Below are 21,863 nucleotides of genomic sequence, written 5' to 3' on the forward strand. Positions count from 1 at the left end.
GAGCAACGCCCCAGATGGGCAGAGCATCGCCCCCTGGTGGGCATGCTGGGTGGATCCTGGTTGGGTGCATGCGGGAATCTGTCTGACTGACTCCCTGCTTCTAACTTCAGAAAAATACACACACACACACACACACACACACACACACAGAGTGCAGAAAAATACATTCCACAATTACCACCTGCAGGTAGGATTAAGAAGAGGGAGATATACTAGCATTCCTCCAATTTGGAGAATTAAACTACTGGACTTGGGAACAGGCAAACTGGGAAATGAGAACAGTCCAGTGTGGAGCTGTCCTGTCAACGAGGGGACCTAGGTTGTCTGCAGCTAACACATCACCTTCCCGCCTTTCCAAGAGGAGCGAATGTGGAAGTAGAAGGAATCACATGCACGGGAGCAGCAAATGATTTACTCCAGGCGGCTGCCTGAGGCTCACAGTGGCTGCCTGGGGCACAAGGCAACTTCAAAGCAAGACCCAAAAGCCAACAGGCACAGGAGTCAGCCTGTGTTGCCTTGCAGCCAGGGCCCTCCGAGACCAAGGCCACTGGTCAGTGAACAAAGATAAAAGACCAAGAAAAAAACCATTCCCACTCACCCCATGATGTGACTCATCCAAGCAGCCATAAGGAAGAACAAGTTAACCATGTCATCTTATTGGTAAGGAGCAGACACAGAAGGCAGGATTTTTTACAGAAAGATCTATGAGGGCGGCTTCCCAACACACTTTTCCTCCCTGGACAGGAGAGCTGAGCAATGGTGAAAAGAGAGGTGCTACTGCCCTTTTTGTTTTCATCAGACTTATACAATTTAGACCAGCGCTACCCTGGGGACCATCTATTCCAGCTCTCCCATGTTACACAGGCAACTGAGGCCGAGAGAAGGAAGGACCGTCCGAGACCATGATGGTAGTCAAGCCGCGGTTTCTTCATTTCAGGGCTGTGAGAGAGAGCATGGGTGCTCAACACTGAAGCTTATGGTTTGACAAGCCCAGGGACGCTCTTTCTCTCAAAGGTTTATGCTAAGTCCTTATTTTTGTTGTTTATTGCAGCTCCCACGGTTCTTTCATGTCATGGTGTTCTTATTTTATTCTGCCACCGTATGTCCTCTATACCTGCATCTATGTCACTATAACAGCTAATGAATTCCCTAAAATTAGGCACTTTTAACATATGTGAAGGGAGGGATTATACACACACACACACACACACACACACACATATTGAGCACCGGGCACGAGTATATTTAACAGAAATAGTGATATTGGCCCCGTTTAACTGAGCACTTAACCATGTGCTATAATGCAAAATCTTATTTAATCCTCAACAATCTTGTAAGTGGGTTATAATTCTCAAAATAATGTTCACGTTATAAACGAGGAAGCTGAGGCAGAGGGAGGGAAATGCATTTGCTAGTTAGTGACGTGGTTAGCTTCCTAACTCCAGGCTTCAGACGCTTCACCATTACCTTCTCCCACTGGCCATGTTCTTGCGGGTTTTCCTCTCTGTTCTGTAGAGCTCCTGCAGCTTTCTTTATTCAGTGCCTTGCAGGAGACCCCAAACACAGGCACATCTAATAAAGCCTTTTTTAGCATGCTCTTAGCCGGGGTAGCAGTGCTGATGGTGGCAGCGCAGCCGCAGCTGCAGGGGTCCCCGCTGTGAGGAAGCAGAGGGAAGCCGGCAGGCCCGCCCAGGACTCCGTGTCTGACTGTGTCGCCCGCCGAGGTGTGCTGGCTTTCCTTCCTTCCAACCTTGATAATCAGATTTATCCCTTAATAGCTAAAGTCATGACTCTGCTGGTGACAAGAAGTTAAGAATCTTTAAATCTCTGAAGGACAGATGATAACCTAGGACTATCAGTTTGGTTTGAGAAGAAAAGGCTGTGAAATGGCCTTAAGTGTCTGATAGGAGATTTTTCTCAGGCAGCCTGAAAAAAAGCTGTGGAGGGTGATAATGATAAAGACCGATTCTAGGCAGGCGGGGCCTGAAGTGAAGCGAAGCGAAGGCTCTCTCTCTCTGACATTAGAAGGATGTGGTCTAAGAGCTTCTTACATAAAAAAAAAAAAAGCCTGGCAACCTACTGTCTCTATGCCCCTGAGAAGGAAAACCGATAGTGAGAAACAATTACAGCAGCTGATGTCTGCACTGTATCTTCCAACACTGCGATCCTAGTATGAACTATGCTTTTTTGTTTGTTTGTTTTATGAAGTTTAATGGGATGATACTAGTTAATAACATATAAGTTTCAAGTGTCCAATTCTATAATACAGCATTTATATGTTGCATTGTATGCTTAGCAGCCAAAGTCTAGACTCCTTCCATCACCATAAACTTACCTCCCTTCCCTTCTGGTAACTACCCTTCTATTGTTTGTGTCTCGGTTGGTTGGTTGGTTGCTTGCTTGCTTGCTTTCTGCTTTACATCCCACATGAGTGAAATATGGTTTTGTCTTTTTCTGTTTGACTTATCTTACTTAGCATGATATTCTCAAGATCCATCCATGTTGTCGCAAATGGCAGTATTTTAACTTTTCTTATGGCCGAGTAATATGCCATTGTATATATGTATCACATCTTCTTAAACATGATTTGTAAAAATTTGTTGATTTTAGCAAGAGAGAGGGAGGAAGGGAAACAGAGAAACATAGATTTGTTGTACCACTTCCTTATGCATTCACTAGTTGATTCTTGTATGTGCTACCAGGAATCAACTCTGCCACTTTGGTGTATGGGGGACACCGCTCTAACCAACTGAGCTACCCAGCCAGGACCTGTAGCATATCTTCTTTATCTAATCATTCATCATAGGACACTTAGGTTGTTTCGATGTCTTGGTGAACTATACTTTCTAAGTGGAACGCAGACATGTGTTCCTCAGGGAAGCCCTCCAGATTTAACTGAGTTCCTATATCACACTAAAAACTTCAACGGGTCTGACCAAGCGGTGGCACAATGGATAGAGCATCGGACTGGGATGTGGAGGACCCAGGTTTGAAACCCTAAGGTCGCCAGCATGAGCGCAGGCTCATCTGGTTTGAGCAAGGCTCACCAGCTTGGACCCAAGGTTGCTGGCTTGAGCAAGGGGTCACTCGGTCTGCTGTAGCCCCCTGGTCAAGGCACATACGAGAAAGCAATCAATGAACAACTAAGGTGCCACAACAAAGAATTGATGCTTCTCATCTCTCTCCTTTCCTGCCTGTCTGTCCCTATCTATCCGTCTCTCTGTCACACACATACACACACACACACACACACACACACACACACATACACACACAAAACAACCAAAAAACAAAACTTGAATGGTTTAGCCACCTTTTTTCCCCCTTCCATTCCTATCACCAGTTTCCTTTTGGGTCCCCTGTTGACCATAAAAACAGATATCGAGAACTGTCTTTGTTACCATAGCTGTGAGGTCAATATAATATCTTTTGCCCACTTCATTCACTACATCATTGTCTTAGGAAAGAGGATTCTAAAAATGAATACCCACCCCCCTTTCATCCTAAGATTTGAGGTTTTAAGTTACTCACAGAGAACTCACTCACTTTGTTACATCTGAAAATCAAGTTATAGACCTAAAGCAGATGAAGTGGTGTTAATTCATTGCACTCTAACTCTTAAGATACTTTTCATAACAGTAGAGAAAATCCCAGGCTATCACAAAATCATCAGAAACTGTTTCCTGTGTGGAAAGGTACCTTCCCTTTCCGTGTGCGTGTTAGCCATGACATAAAACTCTACAATGTGGGAAAGCTAGAAAACAGGGGCTCTGGCCACAGCCTTCCCCAAATAGATTCTTGCGACTGCATCCAGTGAGAACCCTCGAGTTTTAACGACACACTAGGAATTTTCTCTGAAAGGTTCTGGGAATGGCAGACTTATTCCTGGTTAGACCCTCTCTCTTGCCCGCCCCCTCCACAACCCGACTTATTTTTCCTGCCCCAACAGGATGGGAAGAAAATGTCCTTAGGAGACCTTTCCTTTTTTGTATTACACAATCTCATCTCTGGAATTCAAGTCCTAGTACTGTTCAGCCCAAATAAGAAGTGCTTGTCACCAGGAAGGCGGCCATCTAAACAAGCAGCAGCTGGAAGAGAAGAGAGGGCATGTCAGCCCAGAGCAGCGGAGAGGGTTTCTCACGGCAGCTATTTGCAACCCTCCAAGGAGCTACAGAGGCTGCCCATTAAAACCCTGTTAAAACACTTCTGATGTTGTCAGCAGCAGAGAGCTGAAATAGCACAGTGATGCTGAGATGCTATCTGCCTCCAGCAATTCAGTGGTACTGTCAATACTATGAGCAAGAAGGTACAAGATAAGCAACAACCTGATTTCTACATCAAAATTTCATAAACTCCCTGAGCTGGCGGCACCAGTAATGTGGGCACATGGATACCAAACCAATGGATCACCTTGGGGAGAGAAAGGCCTTTATGTTGAGATCAGGCCCAAAAGTCCTGACACTATATACATGGCTCAACTCTCGCTACTCCCTAGAAAATGTGCCCAGAAAGCAATTACTAGAATGTTCCTCTTCAGGGCACCATTGGGCACTACTTGAGGCATAGGATTTCTGGATAAGGTTCTTTTCTCAGAGGTTGTCTGTTGGGCAGATACCTTGGTCCATCATCAGCTACCCACTTTATCCCCGGGGAAGAAGAGTCAAATTTTATTGAAAAGGCTACATAGCATCTGCCTGACTTCATTCTTCACTGTTCTGTGTCTGATTGCCTCTGAAAACATTAGTGACAGAGACCAGAATTCTACTTCCAGAGTGCCTTTCTCAGTCAGAAAACATAAAGAAGAAATTTCGCGACTTTTTGGATTCAAGTTGCAAACAACAGGTTCTGCTGGTTAATGCTGATCATTTTGAAGCACAGATCCTACTATCACTCCACTTAGTGGCTCTTTCCTTTGGCTCCCTGGCTCCCCTAACTTGAACACGGGGAGATGAGCAGGTGAAGTCCAAGCTGTATACTTGTGAGGGTGAAATGGGCATCACTGGAAATTAAACTGGCACACGTGGAAATGGGACCTGGGCTAACTATGGGCAGGCTTGCTACGTCCCTGACCCTGCAGCAGACTGAGGCCTGAAAAGTCACGTGATGAGATAGGAAAGGAATAAGTGGCTACTTCCGCACAGAGCTAACAGCGGAATGGAATGGAGATGCTCAGCCTCCAGCTGGATGTCCTGCTTGTCGAAGAACAAACATCAGGCCACTTGAATCACAGTGATCATGCAGATAACCGCACTCTGACTGCTTAGGAGAAGGAAGCATTAATAAAGTGATTACCGTGCAGATGCGACTACTCATCGCGGGTTCACAGGCAGGGTCCTAGGACAGCTAGCTACACGTCCGTGAAATTGACCGGAAGCCAAGGCTACCCTGGTCTTGGGGTCCTTTTCTCTGGTTCTAACACAGATCACAGAGGACAGACAGAATGGGGTCTGGGCAGTTTCCATTTGGATGGGAGAAAAGAGAAATATCTAAAGTAATTCCAGCGATCGAAGAATTCAGGCTCTAGTCTTTCCACTAGGGAAAGGAGTGTTATTACTTAACCTTTGGAATGCCTCTAATCACTGTGATAATGAGCTCACAGCAGCCCGAGGGAGGGGACTTCAGACTGGGAAAGTCAGTGCAGCCAGCTCCTGAGGTGCGCAGTGTAATTTCTCACCATTCAGCGTTCATCATGTCTTCTTTTAACCACCTCAGTCCTTGTTCTGGCTCGATCAGGATTGTGACAGCACAGAATGTGAGCACAGTGATATTAAATAGAGAACGGCTTGGAGACGACCAGACAATCCCAAGGATTCTGGCCGTAACCAGTCCACACAAATTAGTAGTGGCCAGTTATAGCAGCGTTCATTCAAAAGCAGAATGGCCTCTCAGGGGAGCAATAAGCTCAGTAACCAAAACTATTTTAGAGGAAGTTCTGACACTTTCTTTGGTAATTTATTTTGTGCCTGGCATTAGGATTTCTTTTTAATTCAGTTTGAGGTGGAGAGTAAAAAAAGGCTTAGAGAAGTATGAGACACTACGTGATCAAGAAAAATATTTCTCAAGCAAACCAACAAGTCAGAGGAATCTGCCTAATGATACCAGGTCCGTAAAGCCTAACTTGAAATAAAAATAAGGACTTCTGCAGTGTGCCCAGATATGGGGAACATGCCCTTCGCTTCTGTGTCTGTTCACTGGCTCCAAATAACCACGACAAGGAAATAAGCATTTCTGCCCTCAGTTCCTGTTTATCTGTTTTTCATGAAAGGTTTCCTATCACTTACATTACTACAGCAAGCCAAACTAAGCTACAATGATTTCTGAATCACAACATGCTTGCCAAATGCTTACAATCTATTGCAAGAACAACTAGAAATCATTCAGGTGGGAAAAGAATCTATTCTTTTTTAGAAATCCAGATTTTTTTCACTATCGCAAAAGGCAAAGAATACTTGAAAGCCAGTGCTAAGTTTAAGCAACACATGGCAGGCAAACTACTTTGTGGGCCAAGGATCTGGAATTCAGAGAAAGGAAAACCTGCACGAGTGTGCTGAGGTGCTTTGTGAACAGATGCACGTTTCACTTCTGTATCTTTGTGGAACAGCATCAAATCAACAGATATTCACTGACTTGCCAAGTTCGTAGGTATAACATATGCTATCATCTTAAATGTGTCTTAATTCGGAACCTCCTTTTGCAGACTTTTTTTTTTTAACTTTAAATTTCTGTTCTCGGTAAAGCCAAATCTGGAAGAACAAAGCTTTCCCTTCCATACTTTGTATACTTGAGTTAAGGCAAATCTGATAAAATGGTGACATAAATTCAAAGAGTAGCAGCTTCTGATGTAAACAAACACAAATCAACACCACCCTAGGTCTACTCGTGTGCCTTAGGCCATGCTCAGTTTCTGGGCATCCCATGATGCACTAAGGAATCACCCTTCTAGGTTAGCATTTAATCTTAGGAACACAAGACTAGAAGATTCATGTTGTGCTATCTCATCTGAAATGATGCTATACCTCCAAAGTAAGGGAAATGGCTATCAGAGAGACTGGTATGAAATAAAATAGTAAAATATTCATCAAGATGTTCTGAGGCCTGACCAGGCGGTGGCGCAGTGGATAGAGCGTTGGACTGGGATGTGGAAGGACCCAGGTTCGAGACCCCGAAGTCGCCAGCTTGAGCGTGGGCTCATCTGGCTTGAGCAAAAAGCTCACCAGCTTGGACCCAGGGTCGCTGGCTCCAGCAAGGGGTTACTCAGTCTGCTGAAGGCCCGCGGTCAAGGCACATATGAGAAAGCAATCAATGAACAACTAAGAAGTCGCAACGCACAACGAAAAACTAATGATTGATGCTTCTCATCTCTCCATTCCTGTCTGTCTGTCCCTGTCTATCCCTCTCTCTGACTCTCTCTCTGTCTCTGTAAAAAAAAGATGTTCTGAAAAAGAAGAGATCTACTACTGAAAAAAACCCAACATATATGATTATTTTTTTAACTTTTTTTTTCCTCCAGATTTTATCTACTGATTTTGAGAGAGGGGAGAGGAGAAAGAGAAAGAGCAGAGAGAAGCTGAAGTCTCAAGTCAGAGTAGCTGCTTCCTGTATGTGCCTTGACTGGGGTTCAAACCGGTGACCTCAGCATTCCAGGTCAACGCTTTATCTACTGCGCCACCACAGGTCAGGCCATTTAAAAAAAATTATTAGAAAGGTGGACTTACATGTTACATTCTGAAAAGCAAAGCAATCCAACTAAGATAGAGGTTTTCAAATTCGGTTGCACGCTGGAATCATCTGGAAAGTTTGAAAAATACTGATGTCTGCGCTCTGGCCTCATCTGCTCTGAGTGTGGCCTGGACTGAGGGATTTATAAAAGGTCTCCACGGAATTTCGATGTGAAGCCACGGCTGAGACCCACTGCCCCACGAGTTGTGGATGTCCACAGCTAACGGAGCCTGGCTATCAGGAACTGAGTGCCGAGCAAATTAAGGACGTGAATATGAGAGATGGAATTTGGGAGAGGCTTAATGGTAATCTGCCACATTTCTGTTAATTTTAACAATTTTAATGTGAGCTCAAGTAGCTTTAAAAATGTAAACATGTAAAACATGTAAAAATATGTTCCTCTTTATTTTAGAGTCAGCATTATAATGGACACTTGTTCCCACTCCATGCAGAGGGAGCATTGCATGCAAGTCTTCAGAGACTTACATTCAAATGTGGTGTGTATTTCTCAAGTGATATATCAATAGAGTTATTACCAGAGGTGACTTAGGGGGAGGTCAGGAATAGTAGTTAGAGACCTGAAGCACCAGAGGACAGAGAGCTAGTTAGTAACAGAGACAGAGAAAAACACAGACCTCCAGATTCCTCATCCACAGCAAGGAGAATCAACAAAGCACTATGATGCCAATGATTCCTATAGTATTTTCACTAACCAATGAGTTTCAAAAGAGATTTGTTTCCCTCTCAAAACAGTTGAAGCATGAGGCGTAGATGAGATGTATCCTTGTTCTCCATTCTCAAGAAGCTAGCCCCCCGATCAGAAAAAAAATTAGTTCAAGCCAAGCAGTAGATTAAGAAAAATGATAACAGACCAAATGTAAGATGAATGCTGGTGAGTAATGTTTCTTGCTTATCTGCTCCAGCTATTGAGAGTGATCCTGATTTGTTCCTTAAACTTTCTCTAGAGGGTATAGATATGCAGTGGGTACAGAGATACGCAGATATATTTCTTAGAAGGTACGCTTGTACATTAAATATACGCAAGTGGTAACAAGTTTTCTGAGATGAAACCAACACCAAACTTGTTATTGCTGGATACATCTGTATGATACATTCACACAGTCAGAGCATATCCTTTAGACTAGTTAGCTTTCAGAACTGACAGGAAAGCCAATGTTAATTCCAAGAAATACTACCATCAGAGTATTCCTGCAGTTAGAGTAAACTCAGAAACCAGTCCTCCTGTGAAGTGAGGGCCCCTAACCTACTCGCCACCATCGTTCCCTTGCCTTCCGCGGTAGGAAGCACTTGGCTGCCAGAATTCCTTCCCCATCCTTTATGTGCTATATCACTACAGACCTTTCTAAGACAATTACAAAGCAGCAGAAGGCAGGCAGAGTTTAATATCTCATTCAAGTCTCGCATACTAGGGGCTGCTATGGTCTGGTCTTCATGGTGTACTAAAGCACATCCAGAAAACTCAAAATTCATGAGTCCTAATCCAGTTTTTGGCGCAAATGTCTACCTGTTCGTCTGTGTGTCCATTCACCCTTCATCATTCTTTCACCACTTTCAAAAACAATTGTGATTAAAAAAAAAAAAAAAAAGACATAAACCGAAGACAGTTAAAAGCCAGGAAAAGCGATGAACTATACAACGCAAAAGAGTGGTAACAGGAGAGAATTCTTCCAGGAACTTGAGGTAAGGTGGTTATTGTACTACTTTTGCATCAAATTTCCTGTCAACTAAACAAATAATAAAATTCTCTTCCTGCTTTACTTTGCTCAAATGGAAAATTTATGGATCACAAACAAAGAAAGAAAACTATCACCTATTTATGCAGCGAACAGTTTGTTAGGTTCTAAGGAACACAGGAAAAGTGTGACCTGGGTCCCGACTCCAAGAAGTTAACTGACTGCTTGGGATTAAGTTCCCAAACATCAAAGCTTTTTCATACAACATAGTAAAACGGGAATTAACTAAATAAGGGATAACGCTCAGGAAAGGCTCTTTTTGGAAGGAAAGACAAGAAGAATACAGAGATATAGGCAGCATTTCCCAAGGGAGCCCACAGAACCAGTGCTAACCAGATGGTATTGCCTAAAATGGGATCTTCACAAAGGTCACTTCATTTTCTAGTGGGAATTTCAGAGAGAGGCTAAGAAATAAAAATTGGAAGCTACCACATGTGAGCCTAATAATTGCCTTGGTTACAATTAAAGCTGGTATCATCTCACAGCCTAAAACAAGGCAAAAATGAAGGCATCCTGGCTAACTCCACTGACTCGATTATACATGCATATTTATATTTTATATACATATATATCATGTTTATATATTTATACCTATATTATTTTTATACTATTATATAGAATATAATTTTGATATATTCAGGTAATATACTGCTCACAAAAATTAGGGGATATTTTATAGCTTCATATTCATTTTTTAAATATTCCCTAATTTTTGTGAGCAGTATTATATAAAACCAGTGTATGTATATGAACTTATCAGATGCCTGTCTTTTGCTAATGTAGCAGCCTTCAGATAGCTCCTTGAAGGCATACACAAACTCTTTGCTATAGACAAAGAATTTAAGAGTTTATTACATATACCATTTTATTTTAAAACTACTTGTGCTTCAAAAGAGAATATCCTTCTAATAGAACAGATGTTTTCACAGGTATGCTTTTTGTAAACAGGATATGGGTAGTCTTTAAGGAACAACAAGTCGCGGATATAAATTTGTCAAGTGTAAAATATTCCTATTGAGATTTACAGATGACAGAAAACAATAATGTACCAGTTCTTTCTAACATTAGCTGCTTTGTTCCTCCTCACAGCCTTCCAGAAAAGATTATTTGCAACTCTTCACATCCTTACAAAATATTCAGATTCTTCAATGAAATGAGGTTCCCACATTGTGGGGACACCCACACAGCAAACTGCAGCAGTGAATGAAACAGATTCTAGTCAGAGCCTTGACAATATTAACTTTATGTGAAGGCCCTACTCGGGTGGGCAGCTTTCCCTCCAAATCCATGCCTGAGAATTTCTGCCCAGTAAACACACTCTAGACCTTGAGAGGAGCCTGTTGAGTGGTAATTTGAGTCATAATATTTTGTGTGTGGGAACGGACTGGTAGAAGTACAATGGTGATTCCCTGGCTGAAATGTCAGAAGCATGTTTTGATGGAGAAACGACCTGGATACAAAGAAAAGATCCTGAGCCTAATGATGCATAATTCCTACTAGACCAATGCACAGCTGCAGAGCCAGCCTCGGGAGAGCTGTCTACCTCATGTGTCCGCCTCTGCTGCCCTGGAGAGCGTTCTTCTCAGCCCATAGCTCTTACTTGAAGCAACACTCACTTTACATCAGCTTTCAAACAGCTATGCATCCAAGGGAGGCTGACTCAAAAGGGCTCAAATTGGGCAGTTAAGAAATCTGCAGCTAGAGACATGATGAAAGAGGTCAGACAGGACCCAGTGGGACGCTGGGTCTCAAAGGTACAGGAAAGTGCCGTGGATGTTTAAATCCTTGTTTGAAAAGTCTTCTAGTCATAAGGAAGCACAGTCCCGTAAGGAGAGCCACTTGGGCTGTCATATGAATGAGGCAGACGATGACTGCTGACTAGAGGGGGAAAAGGGAAAAGGAGCTGGTTCCGGAAATGGTTGTTTTTGTTTTGTTTTGTTTTGTTTTGTTTAGAACCTGAATGTCAGTTCATGTCTTCTGAAGAAGTGAAAATACTGTACTTCATTCATCTCATCCCTGCCCTAAGGCCTTTCCCCTTTCCTTCACCCAGTCCAGGACCCTGGCTCAGAGAAGGCTGTGGGCCGGGAGGCTCCCACTCACTGCCCTCATCTCTGGAGAGAGAAGCCTTTCAGTTCTGTTGAACAGGGCTGACACATTCCTTCGCTTCCCCCCGAAACCCACACCTACGTGCAAAAAAGAAAATGCCCTGTGAAAAGTGGGTCCCTGTTTTATCTGTGGCACTCCTGAGTCCAAGATGGGACAGTGTGTTAGTAGCTGAAAATGCCCGTTCCCTTTCACTCCTTGTTCATTACTATAACCCCGAGTCAGGGAAACACTGTGGCCCCACTTCACGGCTACCCCTGAAATTGCCCCACTGCCCCACACAGGGAGAGTTCCATGCTTAATGCCAAGCCACAGAATAATTTCAGTAACAGGTCTTAGATTAGAATTTAGTGAATCCGAGGCTTTCACTGATACTATGTTACTCCTGGTAGGAACCAGGTAGGAACCAGGGAAGAAATTCTCAGAATACTTTGGCCCTGGCTGTTTGGCTCAGTGGTAGAGCACTGGCTCAGTGTGTGGATGTCCCGGGTTCAATTCCCAGTCAGGGCACACAGGAGAGAAAAACATCTTCTTCTCTACCCTCACCCTCCTCTTTCTCTCTCTCTCTCCCTCCTGCAGCTATGGCTTGATTGGTTCAAGTGCATCAGCTCCAGGAGCTGAGAATGGCTCCCTGGTGCCTCCACCTCAGGTGCTAAAAATAGCTCAGTTGAATCATAGCCCCAGATAGGCACAGCATCGGCCCCAGACAAGGGTTTCTGGGTGGATCTCAATTGGAGTGCATGCATTAGTATGTTTCTCTATCTTCCTTCTTCTCACTTAGAAACATAATAATAAATGAATAAATAATAAAAGAAACTCAGAATACTTATTTTTTACTACCTACTTCAAATTTGACTCCTTTAGGAGTTCCAGCTGTCACTTAATAAACTGTAAAGGTAAATTTCTAAAAAGTTCTAATGAAAGCCTTCAGAGTTAAAAAGGCACTCTACCACTTAAACTACAAATTTCCTCATGACACAACAAGATCCAATCCACCAGGTGGCTTTGCCTCCCAGGGGGTAAACTGTTGCTCTGTCAGATGGGGTGACATTAACTTCCATGGCAATGATATCAGGTCTGTAGGTGCTAATATTCCTCCTACAACAGGGATCAATTATGACTGTCCTCATGGTCTCTCAAGCTGTGAAATTTTCCTATACTTCCTCTCTGAAAGGGGGAAATCAGCTCCCAAACCTGGGGAATTTCATGTCTGATTAAGGCAATCTTCAGACCTTCCTGCACAGACAGAAGACGGGACCACATTCAGCTGGGTTTCTGCTCAGCCTTTCTAAGAAGCAGTGGCAGCAGCCTCTCCTACAAATAGTCCAGAGAAGCCACCTAAAAAGGGTGGGCGATCTTCGTAAATGGACAGGAAACAGAAAAGACGAATATTGGGCAGATGACAGATCCTTTAACTGGCCTTCCAGATACGAGCTGTTCTATTAAACATAGGGCCATTATGCGGGCCGGCCATCCACTTTAAACCTCAGCGTGATTAAAATGCTGGCAGGAAATGAAAGCTCTCTATTGAAGGTCCTTCCCTGAGGTCCTAATTTCAAACCAAATTTTACAGCACCACACAGGAACAAAGGAAGCCCAGTCTTCCAAGTCTTCTTTTTGTCACTTTGGACAAAGACACCCCCTCATACTCCTCAAAGAACAATGGTCTCTGTAGAGCCACAGCCATGCCAAGAATGGGCACAAACCATACAGAAACACATTTTAAAAATACATTTTACACTGCCCTTGACATTTCGGATAAATAGAAACCACTGCACTGAAATTCCAACTATTTCTTCTGTTCCCTCCTCCCTTTGCCTTTATAACGAGACTTTTCCTATTCTCTCAATCCACTTGATCTTTGGCATTTTGGCCTCTGTGAATGGAGGACACAGTAAAGTAGCCAAATAAATTAATTATTCAGATAATTGCATTTTATTAAAATAATCACTGTAACTGAGATGACCACATGATACTCGCCCACAGGAGACAACGACAATGCCTACAACTCTTCTTCAATGGGGACGTCCCCAGAGCCACTCCTGCCCCGCAGTCCACACGGAGCAAGCCAGGGAAAAGACACGATCACAACAGGATTGCTTTTTTCCCCACCCGCTGCTGTTTCGGGGTGGCCCTTTCCTTGTCTTTTTTTCTTCTTCTTCTTCAGCAGAAACAGCTTTTCTGTTTTCGCTGAAGCACTTCAGATTCGCTCTTCCACACAGTGGACGTGTGCTTGGATTTGGCAGCCTGAGAACAGCTGGTTGTTTCCTAACGAAGGGAACATGAGACCATATGTTTCAACATTTAAGCAATTTTGAACCAGAGGTATAATTCTGAGTGTCCTTTGTTGAAAGTATACATTAAATACCCAAAGGATCTGAGTTAGACAAGAGATACAGCACCCCCCCCCTCCCTTTTTTTAGCACTTTTCTCTTAGCAACAGAACCACTCCACACCACTTATATCATAGACTTGAACCACAAGTTTGCAGAGAGCACTGGTGAGCTGACGACGGCTCTGTTTTGGGGGCAGCTGTATTTTAAACAGGAAAAGACAGCTAAGCAGACTTTTTCCTTCTAATTCTGTTTGGGAACAAAAAATGTGTCTGAGGCTCTCTCTGGGGAGCATCAACAACATGGGTACCTGCTTTCGTCACAAAGCACAGACCCAAAAGATTTATAAAGGGGGAGTCTCTGATGTTAGCATTTAGGGGGACCGAGTCCTTTGTTCCTCCTTCTTCCCTTTTAAAACATCCACAAGGCTGATGAGATTCTAGTTAAACTCAAGCTGAAGATAAGAAACATCCTAAAACAAAAGCACTTTTCATGAAGCTGACTGTCTCAGCCTTCTGATGAAACTATCACATTTCTTTACACTGGGACTTCAGTATTAATCATTAATAATGTTAGAAAACGAACCTATGGATTCAAAGTCAGGCTGAGTCAGAGCATTTACCAAGGTGTTAGTAGAGCACCAAGAGAAAATTCTCTTGTTCCTAGAAGAAGAGAGCACAGCTTCAGAAAAAAAGGAAATACAGTGAAAAGTCAAATATATCCAGGTAGGTGACACTATAACTAAACACCAAGCACAGGGAAGTGGAGAAGGAAACCGCCAACTTCTGGAAAGTCTGAGAGTCATGAAACCTTCCCATTTTGAATTTAGATTTGAAATCCTACATGGAAGTCAATAAAAACTTTAAAGACCATTTTCTAAAATATTAAATGAGCCATTTATTAAGCTATGGTAGGTAAGAGGTAAAAGTATAGGTGAAAACAGGTTATTTCTACCTCATTTTCAGAGACGCTTTTTTTTTTAACTTGTGTTTGAGTTCCTAAATGTCCCAAGTCTTTATAAGTTACTGCATCTGTGGTTGGATATTTTCTTAAAAAGGACTTTAAAAGTAGCCCTACTTCTTAGTATCATTATTAAATACCTTAAAGATAACAGTTAAAAATAAAGAAGCAATAAAATTATCTCCTAAGTTTTTTATTTTCCTCCCTTCAGGTATATGAAAGTAAGATTAATAATACTATCAATACTCTTCTTTCCTGGTTCTACTTAAATACAAGGCTCTTCCAGATAATTTTACAAAGCCACTGTTTTCAGCCATGTTACTAAGGAAATCCTGGTAAAACAAAGACAAAAACCACTGCCTCCTCACCCAACAAGACACAAATATGAGCATACATGATTCCTGTCTTAGTTCTCATCTTAAAGCTCCGAGGACACTCTGAAAAACAGAGCCTGTGCCAGGTGAACTTCCCTGAGCCCTGTGAGAGGGCCGAGTTTCTGCTCTCCTGGGTAATGCAATAACACAGGAACAGCGTGGAGTGGGAATGGTGGAGAGGGCACTTAACACCCATGCTTTTCAGGGGCTATGCAGTGCACAGGAAATACGCACAAAGATGTTCATTGCGGCATTGCTTGTAAAAGTAAGAATTCTTAAAGGAACCTCTGTAGGGAGCAGTGAACTAAATTGTAATACCTCCATATGCTAGATTACTATTAGAAAGGGCTCGGTGATTAGGAGCACTGGTTAAGGAGCCAGAGAATCTTGGCTTGAATCTAGCTGTGGCTTTTACTGTGTCACCTGGGACACGTTTGTAACCTTCCTTTTTTTTTTTGTATTTTTCTGAAGCTGGAAACGGGGAGAGACAGTCAGACAGACTCCCGCATGCGCCCGACCGGGATCCACCCGGCACGCCCACCAGGGGCGAAGCTCTGCCCACCAGGGGGCGATGCTCTGCCCCTCCGGGGCGTCGCTTTGCCGCGACCAGAGCCACTCCAGCACCTGGGGCAGAGGCCACAGAGCCATCCCCAGTGCCCGGGCCATCTTTGCTCCAATGGAGCCTTGGCTGCGGGAGGAGAAGAGAGAGACAGAGAGGAAGGAGGGGGGGGGGTGGAGAAGCAAATGGGCGCTTCTCCTATGTGCCCTGGCCGGGAATCGAACCCGGGTCCCCCGTAGGCCAGGCCGACGCTCTACCGCTGAGCCAACCGGCCAGGGCCTATAACCTTTCTTTAACTCAGTAACCTCATCTATCAATACCTACCATACTTTTCCTTCCATAAGACGCACCTGACCATTAGACACACCTAGGGTTTTAAGGAGTAAAATAAGAAAAGAAATATTCTGAACCAAAGGTGTGTTAAAATATTTAATAAAATACCATATTTTTCACTCCGTAAGATGCATGGGCATTTTTCCCTCCACTTTTTTGGGGAAAAAAAGTGCATCTTATGGAGTGAAAAATACGGTATATCCTAAAGCTATGGTAAATGAATAAATACACATCTGTCTCTAGATATATCCATTATTATGAACAGGCAGGCAGTAAAAAGAATAGGTAGATCTCTATATCCAATATGCACTGACAAGGAGACACTATCTATAACAAATTGGTGAGAGAAAAACACAGGCTGAAGAGCAGAAAATATAAGTATGAGGGAATGCCTGAATTTCTGTTCTTTTGTTCATGCAACAGATAAAAGTTTAAGGAACATGTCTGCTCTCTTTGGCACACTGCAGAGTTTATGTGCAGCAAATGTGGAAAAAGTGCTAAGAACAACCTACACCTTCAAATAAAGAGAGATTCGAAAAACATACTCTTGCTGTAGCTTGTCAGTTGTTCCCCTAAGACTTCTGTTCTTTCAAATTTTGTATCTAAACAGAATTCTTCAAGTACAAAAAACATAACTAGATAGAATCAAAGGAGAAATCGGTACATTCATAGCTGAAGACCTTCCCACAATTTTCTACCATAAAAATGTAGTTTTAGTTAATATTATAGCTATTCACAGAGCCACAAAAGAACTAGCATTATATACATATACCTACACACCAAGATAAAACATGATGCTACTAATTGTTCAACATAAAGACATTTATTCCCAGCACTCAGGAACCACCCAGTCAGCTCTGATCAGAGCATGTGGAACACTGTGGACACAATGCATAAAGCCTGCCCCAGGAACCCCGAACATGTCGGCTAGCCACACTCTGTGTATATAACAAGGTGTACATCATAAAAATGAATGTATCAGTTTTAGGCTAAAAATCAAAGGTACCATTTAAAATCTAATTTTAGAGGCAACGCTTTGATTGTGTTAAGTAAGCTTTTGCCAAGATTATAGCTTGCCCTATACATCTTGAATTGTGCAGGATTCACTCAATCATTCACTCAACATTTATTAAGCGCCTATAACTACAGTGCTAGAAACTGAGAAGTCTGCACACACTTTTACTGGCTAGAACCTATGTTCCCCAGGTAAATGAAAAACCTACTTAAGTGAAAGAGAACTATAATTCAAGAATATTATTGCTCATCTTAGTTGACTCTTTAGATGGAAAAGAGCTATCACTATTTCTTCATTAAAAGCTCCAATTTTACTGGTCTGATTGAGTACAGACAGTATAGAGCTTTGGAGCAAAAATTAGCTTCCTAACTGAGTATGAGGGCTTTCTTCTAAAACTCGCTCCTTAAACAGCTCACACCCCAAGAATATAAAGACTGTTAAGTACTTGGGTAAAACTAGGTATACTCCACAGTTCCTGCACAGCTTAGGCAACTTTAAATCAGCCACTTAAAGACGATTCAGAGTGGGAAAGCATGCTAAGCAAGGGTCTAAAAAGAACATAAAAGAAGCATATTCCCCGACGAAGGGCCATTTCCCCTGCCTCCTTCCCTCTAGACCAATGGCAGAGTTAGAAGGCACTGCAGCATGTGGTAGCAATCACAAAGACCAATTTGTTCTGAGCATGTCAAGGTCAATGACATTATGGCTGAGGAGACGGTCTTGAGCACTGGAAGTCTGCAATAGTTCCTGAATGTCACACAGGATCACCTATGGTGTTTGTTTGCCATTTCCTTCATACTAGCTCTCTTAACAGCTATCTTTCCCGGAGACTTAGAAATATGCAGAAATGGAAATACTTCGTTATGGTGGTCTTCTGTTGGTCAACAAATAAATGCTATTGATGTTGACAGTGTGGGAGGCCCACCAGAAAGTGCAGCTGGATTTGTTGAAATAAAACAATTTTTCCTTCCTAAAACACATTTTATCAGGAAACTGGTCTTTGGCTGTATCCAATTTAGAATATAAGCTGTCTGTTCTGGCTTTAAAAGACAAAAGGAGGAAGAAGTAATACATATTTGGGGGTTTTTTTTCATTTGGTTTCAACATTTTTGGTTTTTTTGGACAGGTAGAAAAGAGAAAAATAATACATCTTGTATTTCCCAAACAGATAAGTTCCAAAGAATGTCACTTTTTCATAAGAGAGTCTTATAACTCTGTCTCCATATTAACAACGGGCCAGGAGAATGAATGGATAGGGGTAATCTACTTCATATTTGTCAGAACTTCCTACTTAATTTCTTCTTAGTGTGAACCAAAAGTTAGCATTTGGTTTCATATGGAATTAGACTTCCAATTTTTTTTTATGCTATCACCCTTTAATTTTCTTCAAATGATTCTTGATGTTTAATAACTTTCAAGGCATTATGTTCAACATAAAGACTTACCAATGCAATGGAAATCAGATTTTAAAGAAAATAGCCGTGGCCGACCCTGTGATTTCAAAGGTAATGAATGATATTCTAGAAATACTTAACGTAAGGGGCATAATCTCTCTTTTTAAGAAAGTTACAGTGATGGAGCAACAACAAATTTTGTTATTTTTAACATGGGTATTTTAGTTTTAAAAGATTCCACTCAGCGTTTCCCAAATTCAGTGTTTCACATAATGGTCAGGCTAATATGAATGTGGGAAAAAAAGACAAATCCAAACATGGAATATTAGTTTCAAAAAATAGTGAACTAAATGTAAAGGTCCAGTAAAATCTGATATCTAGATTTTTCTGAACTTGTTCACATGACCTTCAGTCTATTTATAGAAATGTAGCAATTCCCATTTGAATATAGAGCAATACCTTGTAGGAGAATTTGCTTGAGCACAAATAAACTCGGGGGAAGTGTTGACTTAAAAATAAAACACTGGAAGAGCAGGGAGGGTTTTCCCCCCCTCTGAGAAAATTTCCGGAAAAGTTGTAAACAAAGGCAGGTTTGGCTCAGGCACTGAGTGATTCTGGTGAGCTGAGGAGGATGAAGAGGACATCAAACCTCCCAGAGTGAGGAAATGTTTGTAAAACAGTTAGTAAATCACAGGCAACCAAGGTCACCGTGCTGAACAACCCGAGGGACAAGCAGCCAAAACCCCAGCTGTGAAAGAAGGGGGCCGGCCACTGTTCCCAGCTTGAACCCCCTTCGAATGCTCTCTCGGCTCCACTCTCTGCCCTTTCCCCTCTGTCACTTCAGAGCTCTGATGGCTGCACATTTAATGAGCGCTGCTGGGCCACGGGGCAGTGCGGACTGTCCTCTGTGAGCGCCGAGGTGAGGACACCAGTACAGCGAAAACGTCCTCCATAGAGTGACACTGCTGGAGCCTTCAGTCCTAAGGACAAAGCTCAAAGTTCCAGCTGGAAAGAAAGAATCACACTCAACCCGGAAACAAAGTTTACAAAGAAGAACAGAAGGCGAAATATGCAGCTGAACGTTTTCATGAAGTTTGAAATATCCTTTTTTCCAAGCCCTTGTTGATCACTAGCCTCCCTTGCTATCGACGATACATCTGTTAATTATTCCTTTTGTGATTTTACACAGATGACAATGTGGAAACTGTTAAGTTCTTCATAAACTCTCTCTCCTGTGCTACATTGCCTGCCAAAAGTCAGGAAGACAAAAAAGAGAAGAAAATAAAAGTTCTAATGCAGAACTGCTAAGGGAGAGAGAGGGCAGAGGCCCCCGGGAAGCTCTCCTCAGCTGCTCAGGCAGCGGGGTCTTCACCTGGATTTGCCTTTAGTTCCTTTCATTAACTTTTCCTCCAAAAATGATTTTGTAAAACTGCATATTTTTTCTCTATACCAAACTCAATCTGCCCACACAGAGAATGTTACTATGCACTTAAAACTATGGGATGAATGAAGGATAACTATTAATGACTTGAAATTTTTCTTAAAATGAAAAATATAGTAATAGATGAAAATGTTTATTTTTCAAATATTGAATGAAAAAAAGACAAGGTGAACAGACAAAAACATGTACCCCAATGATTACAGCCAATAAGTGACCAAGATACACAGGAAGGAAAGAAGGAAGGAAGGGAGGGAGGGAAAGGAAAAGAATGAATGAATGAATGAATCTTGAAATTGTAAGAAAAATTCTTCCTTTCTGGATCTAGAAGATGTACAAAAAACTTCTCCAGCAATCACACATAATTTAATGTGAGCCCTGCTTCACAACAGATGACCAAGACCACCTTAGTCACAATGCTGATAATTTAATTATAAACTTATTGGGGAAGGGGGGATGCAGGATCTTGATTACCTAAATCGAAACAGGACAGATATGGACGAGTCAGCTTCATTGTTGAAAAGCTTCTTAGTTTTAAGTTATTTAAGCTGTTTATTTCTAGAAGTGATGCATTACTTTCTATTCCTTTTGAATACTCAGGCCATGTGAGAACAACAGAAGATGTCCTTTTGAGTTGTTTTTCTGGGCTGGCTTTGAGTCAGACACACTCTTAGCTCATCTCTCACACCTCTGTCACGATGGCAGGCCCATGGTGTTGCCATATAATTCTCAGCTTTGCTTTGTAAAAAATTAACTTGGTCTATCCAAAGATCAAACAAGATTTTGGGCCCACTACATTCTTATGCTAACTAATGGAGTAATTAGCCCAGACAGCCTAGAGCAAAAAAAAACAAGGAAAATCCTAAGGCCGGTCAAGTGCTGTTGAGAATTCCAGTCAATGCTTGGAGTACGCTTTTAGGAAACGGAGAAAAGCACTGGCCTTTGAGTCAGATCTGGGATCAAATCCTAAACTCAACCTCATTAGCTGTGTTAGACTGGTCCAGTCATTTCAGACATCATCAGTTTCCTGCTCTGCAAAATGGGGATAATAATCACTACCTACTAGGAATGTTGATAGAACTAAATGTGATATTTTTTAAAGTACCTAGAATGGCGTCTGACACATAAAAAGTACTAAAAAAATGAGCAACCACTCCCTTCATTTCATTGAAGCCTTTCTTTAAAAGTCAAGGCTCTTTCTAGATTGAATGCGGGGCGTACTTTATAAAGGGAAGCACACCACTCTCACCACTGACCACAGCCCGGACACTAACCCTCTGGGGCTTCAGGGCTCACTTCCTCCAGCACCACATGTTACAGTCTCAGTCAGAGGACTCCTTTCAGCTTCAAGAAGAGCATGTACCTCCCGAAATAAATAGGCTTGATTCAAACTTTGGGTATTTCGCTATTTAAACATGTTGCTCACAGCTCATGTTCTCGGCTTAAGGAATTCCTCTTGGCTCCTTTCTCCAGGGGAAATGGATGGTTTCCACATTACATTCTTTGCCCCCTTATTCAGCTGGCAAGTAAAATAAAATAAAAATAAATTCCGAGCAAACACACACACACATTTGAGCACTGTTGTGAGTCAGACAAGTAGGTGACTACTATGAGACAGAAGCATGATCACCATCCGTAGGCCCCTTTGGCCTGCTTTTGCAACTAGTAGATATTTGTGAATATCAAGTACTTTACATGTGAGAAGAAATAGTGACGTCACTGTTTGATTTTTAGGTTTGGGTTAAAATGTATCTTAGGTTTTTCTATGGTTGTTTTCTTTATTTAAGCAAGATCTCATAATTTTATTAAGATTAAAAGACTAGTGAATGATGACCTATAATTTTTTACCATTTGTCCTCTAGCTGTCTGGTGGATGGGTAA

General features: G+C 42.2%; 1 protein-coding gene across 5 annotated transcripts in view; it reads right to left on the bottom strand.

Annotated features, from left to right (window-relative positions):
• Window positions 1-21,863, bottom strand: part of BCAS3 (BCAS3 microtubule associated cell migration factor) — a 614,901-nt gene that overhangs the window by 147,829 nt on the left and 445,209 nt on the right. Inside the window, exon 24 of one of the 5 annotated variants that reach the window (XM_066363168.1) lies at window positions 13,762-13,844. The exons of the other annotated variants lie outside the window; for them this stretch is intronic. Within the exon in view, the coding sequence (XP_066219265.1) occupies window positions 13,777-13,844 (68 nt within the window). The 3' untranslated portion in view covers window positions 13,762-13,776. Of the gene's footprint in view, window positions 1-13,761; window positions 13,845-21,863 lie in introns of those variants that run through there. 5 annotated transcript variants of the gene reach the window in all.

Source organism: Saccopteryx leptura, chromosome 2 (genome assembly GCF_036850995.1).
Source record: "Saccopteryx leptura isolate mSacLep1 chromosome 2, mSacLep1_pri_phased_curated, whole genome shotgun sequence".
In the NCBI taxonomy this organism is placed as follows: domain Eukaryota; kingdom Metazoa; phylum Chordata; class Mammalia; order Chiroptera; family Emballonuridae; genus Saccopteryx; species Saccopteryx leptura.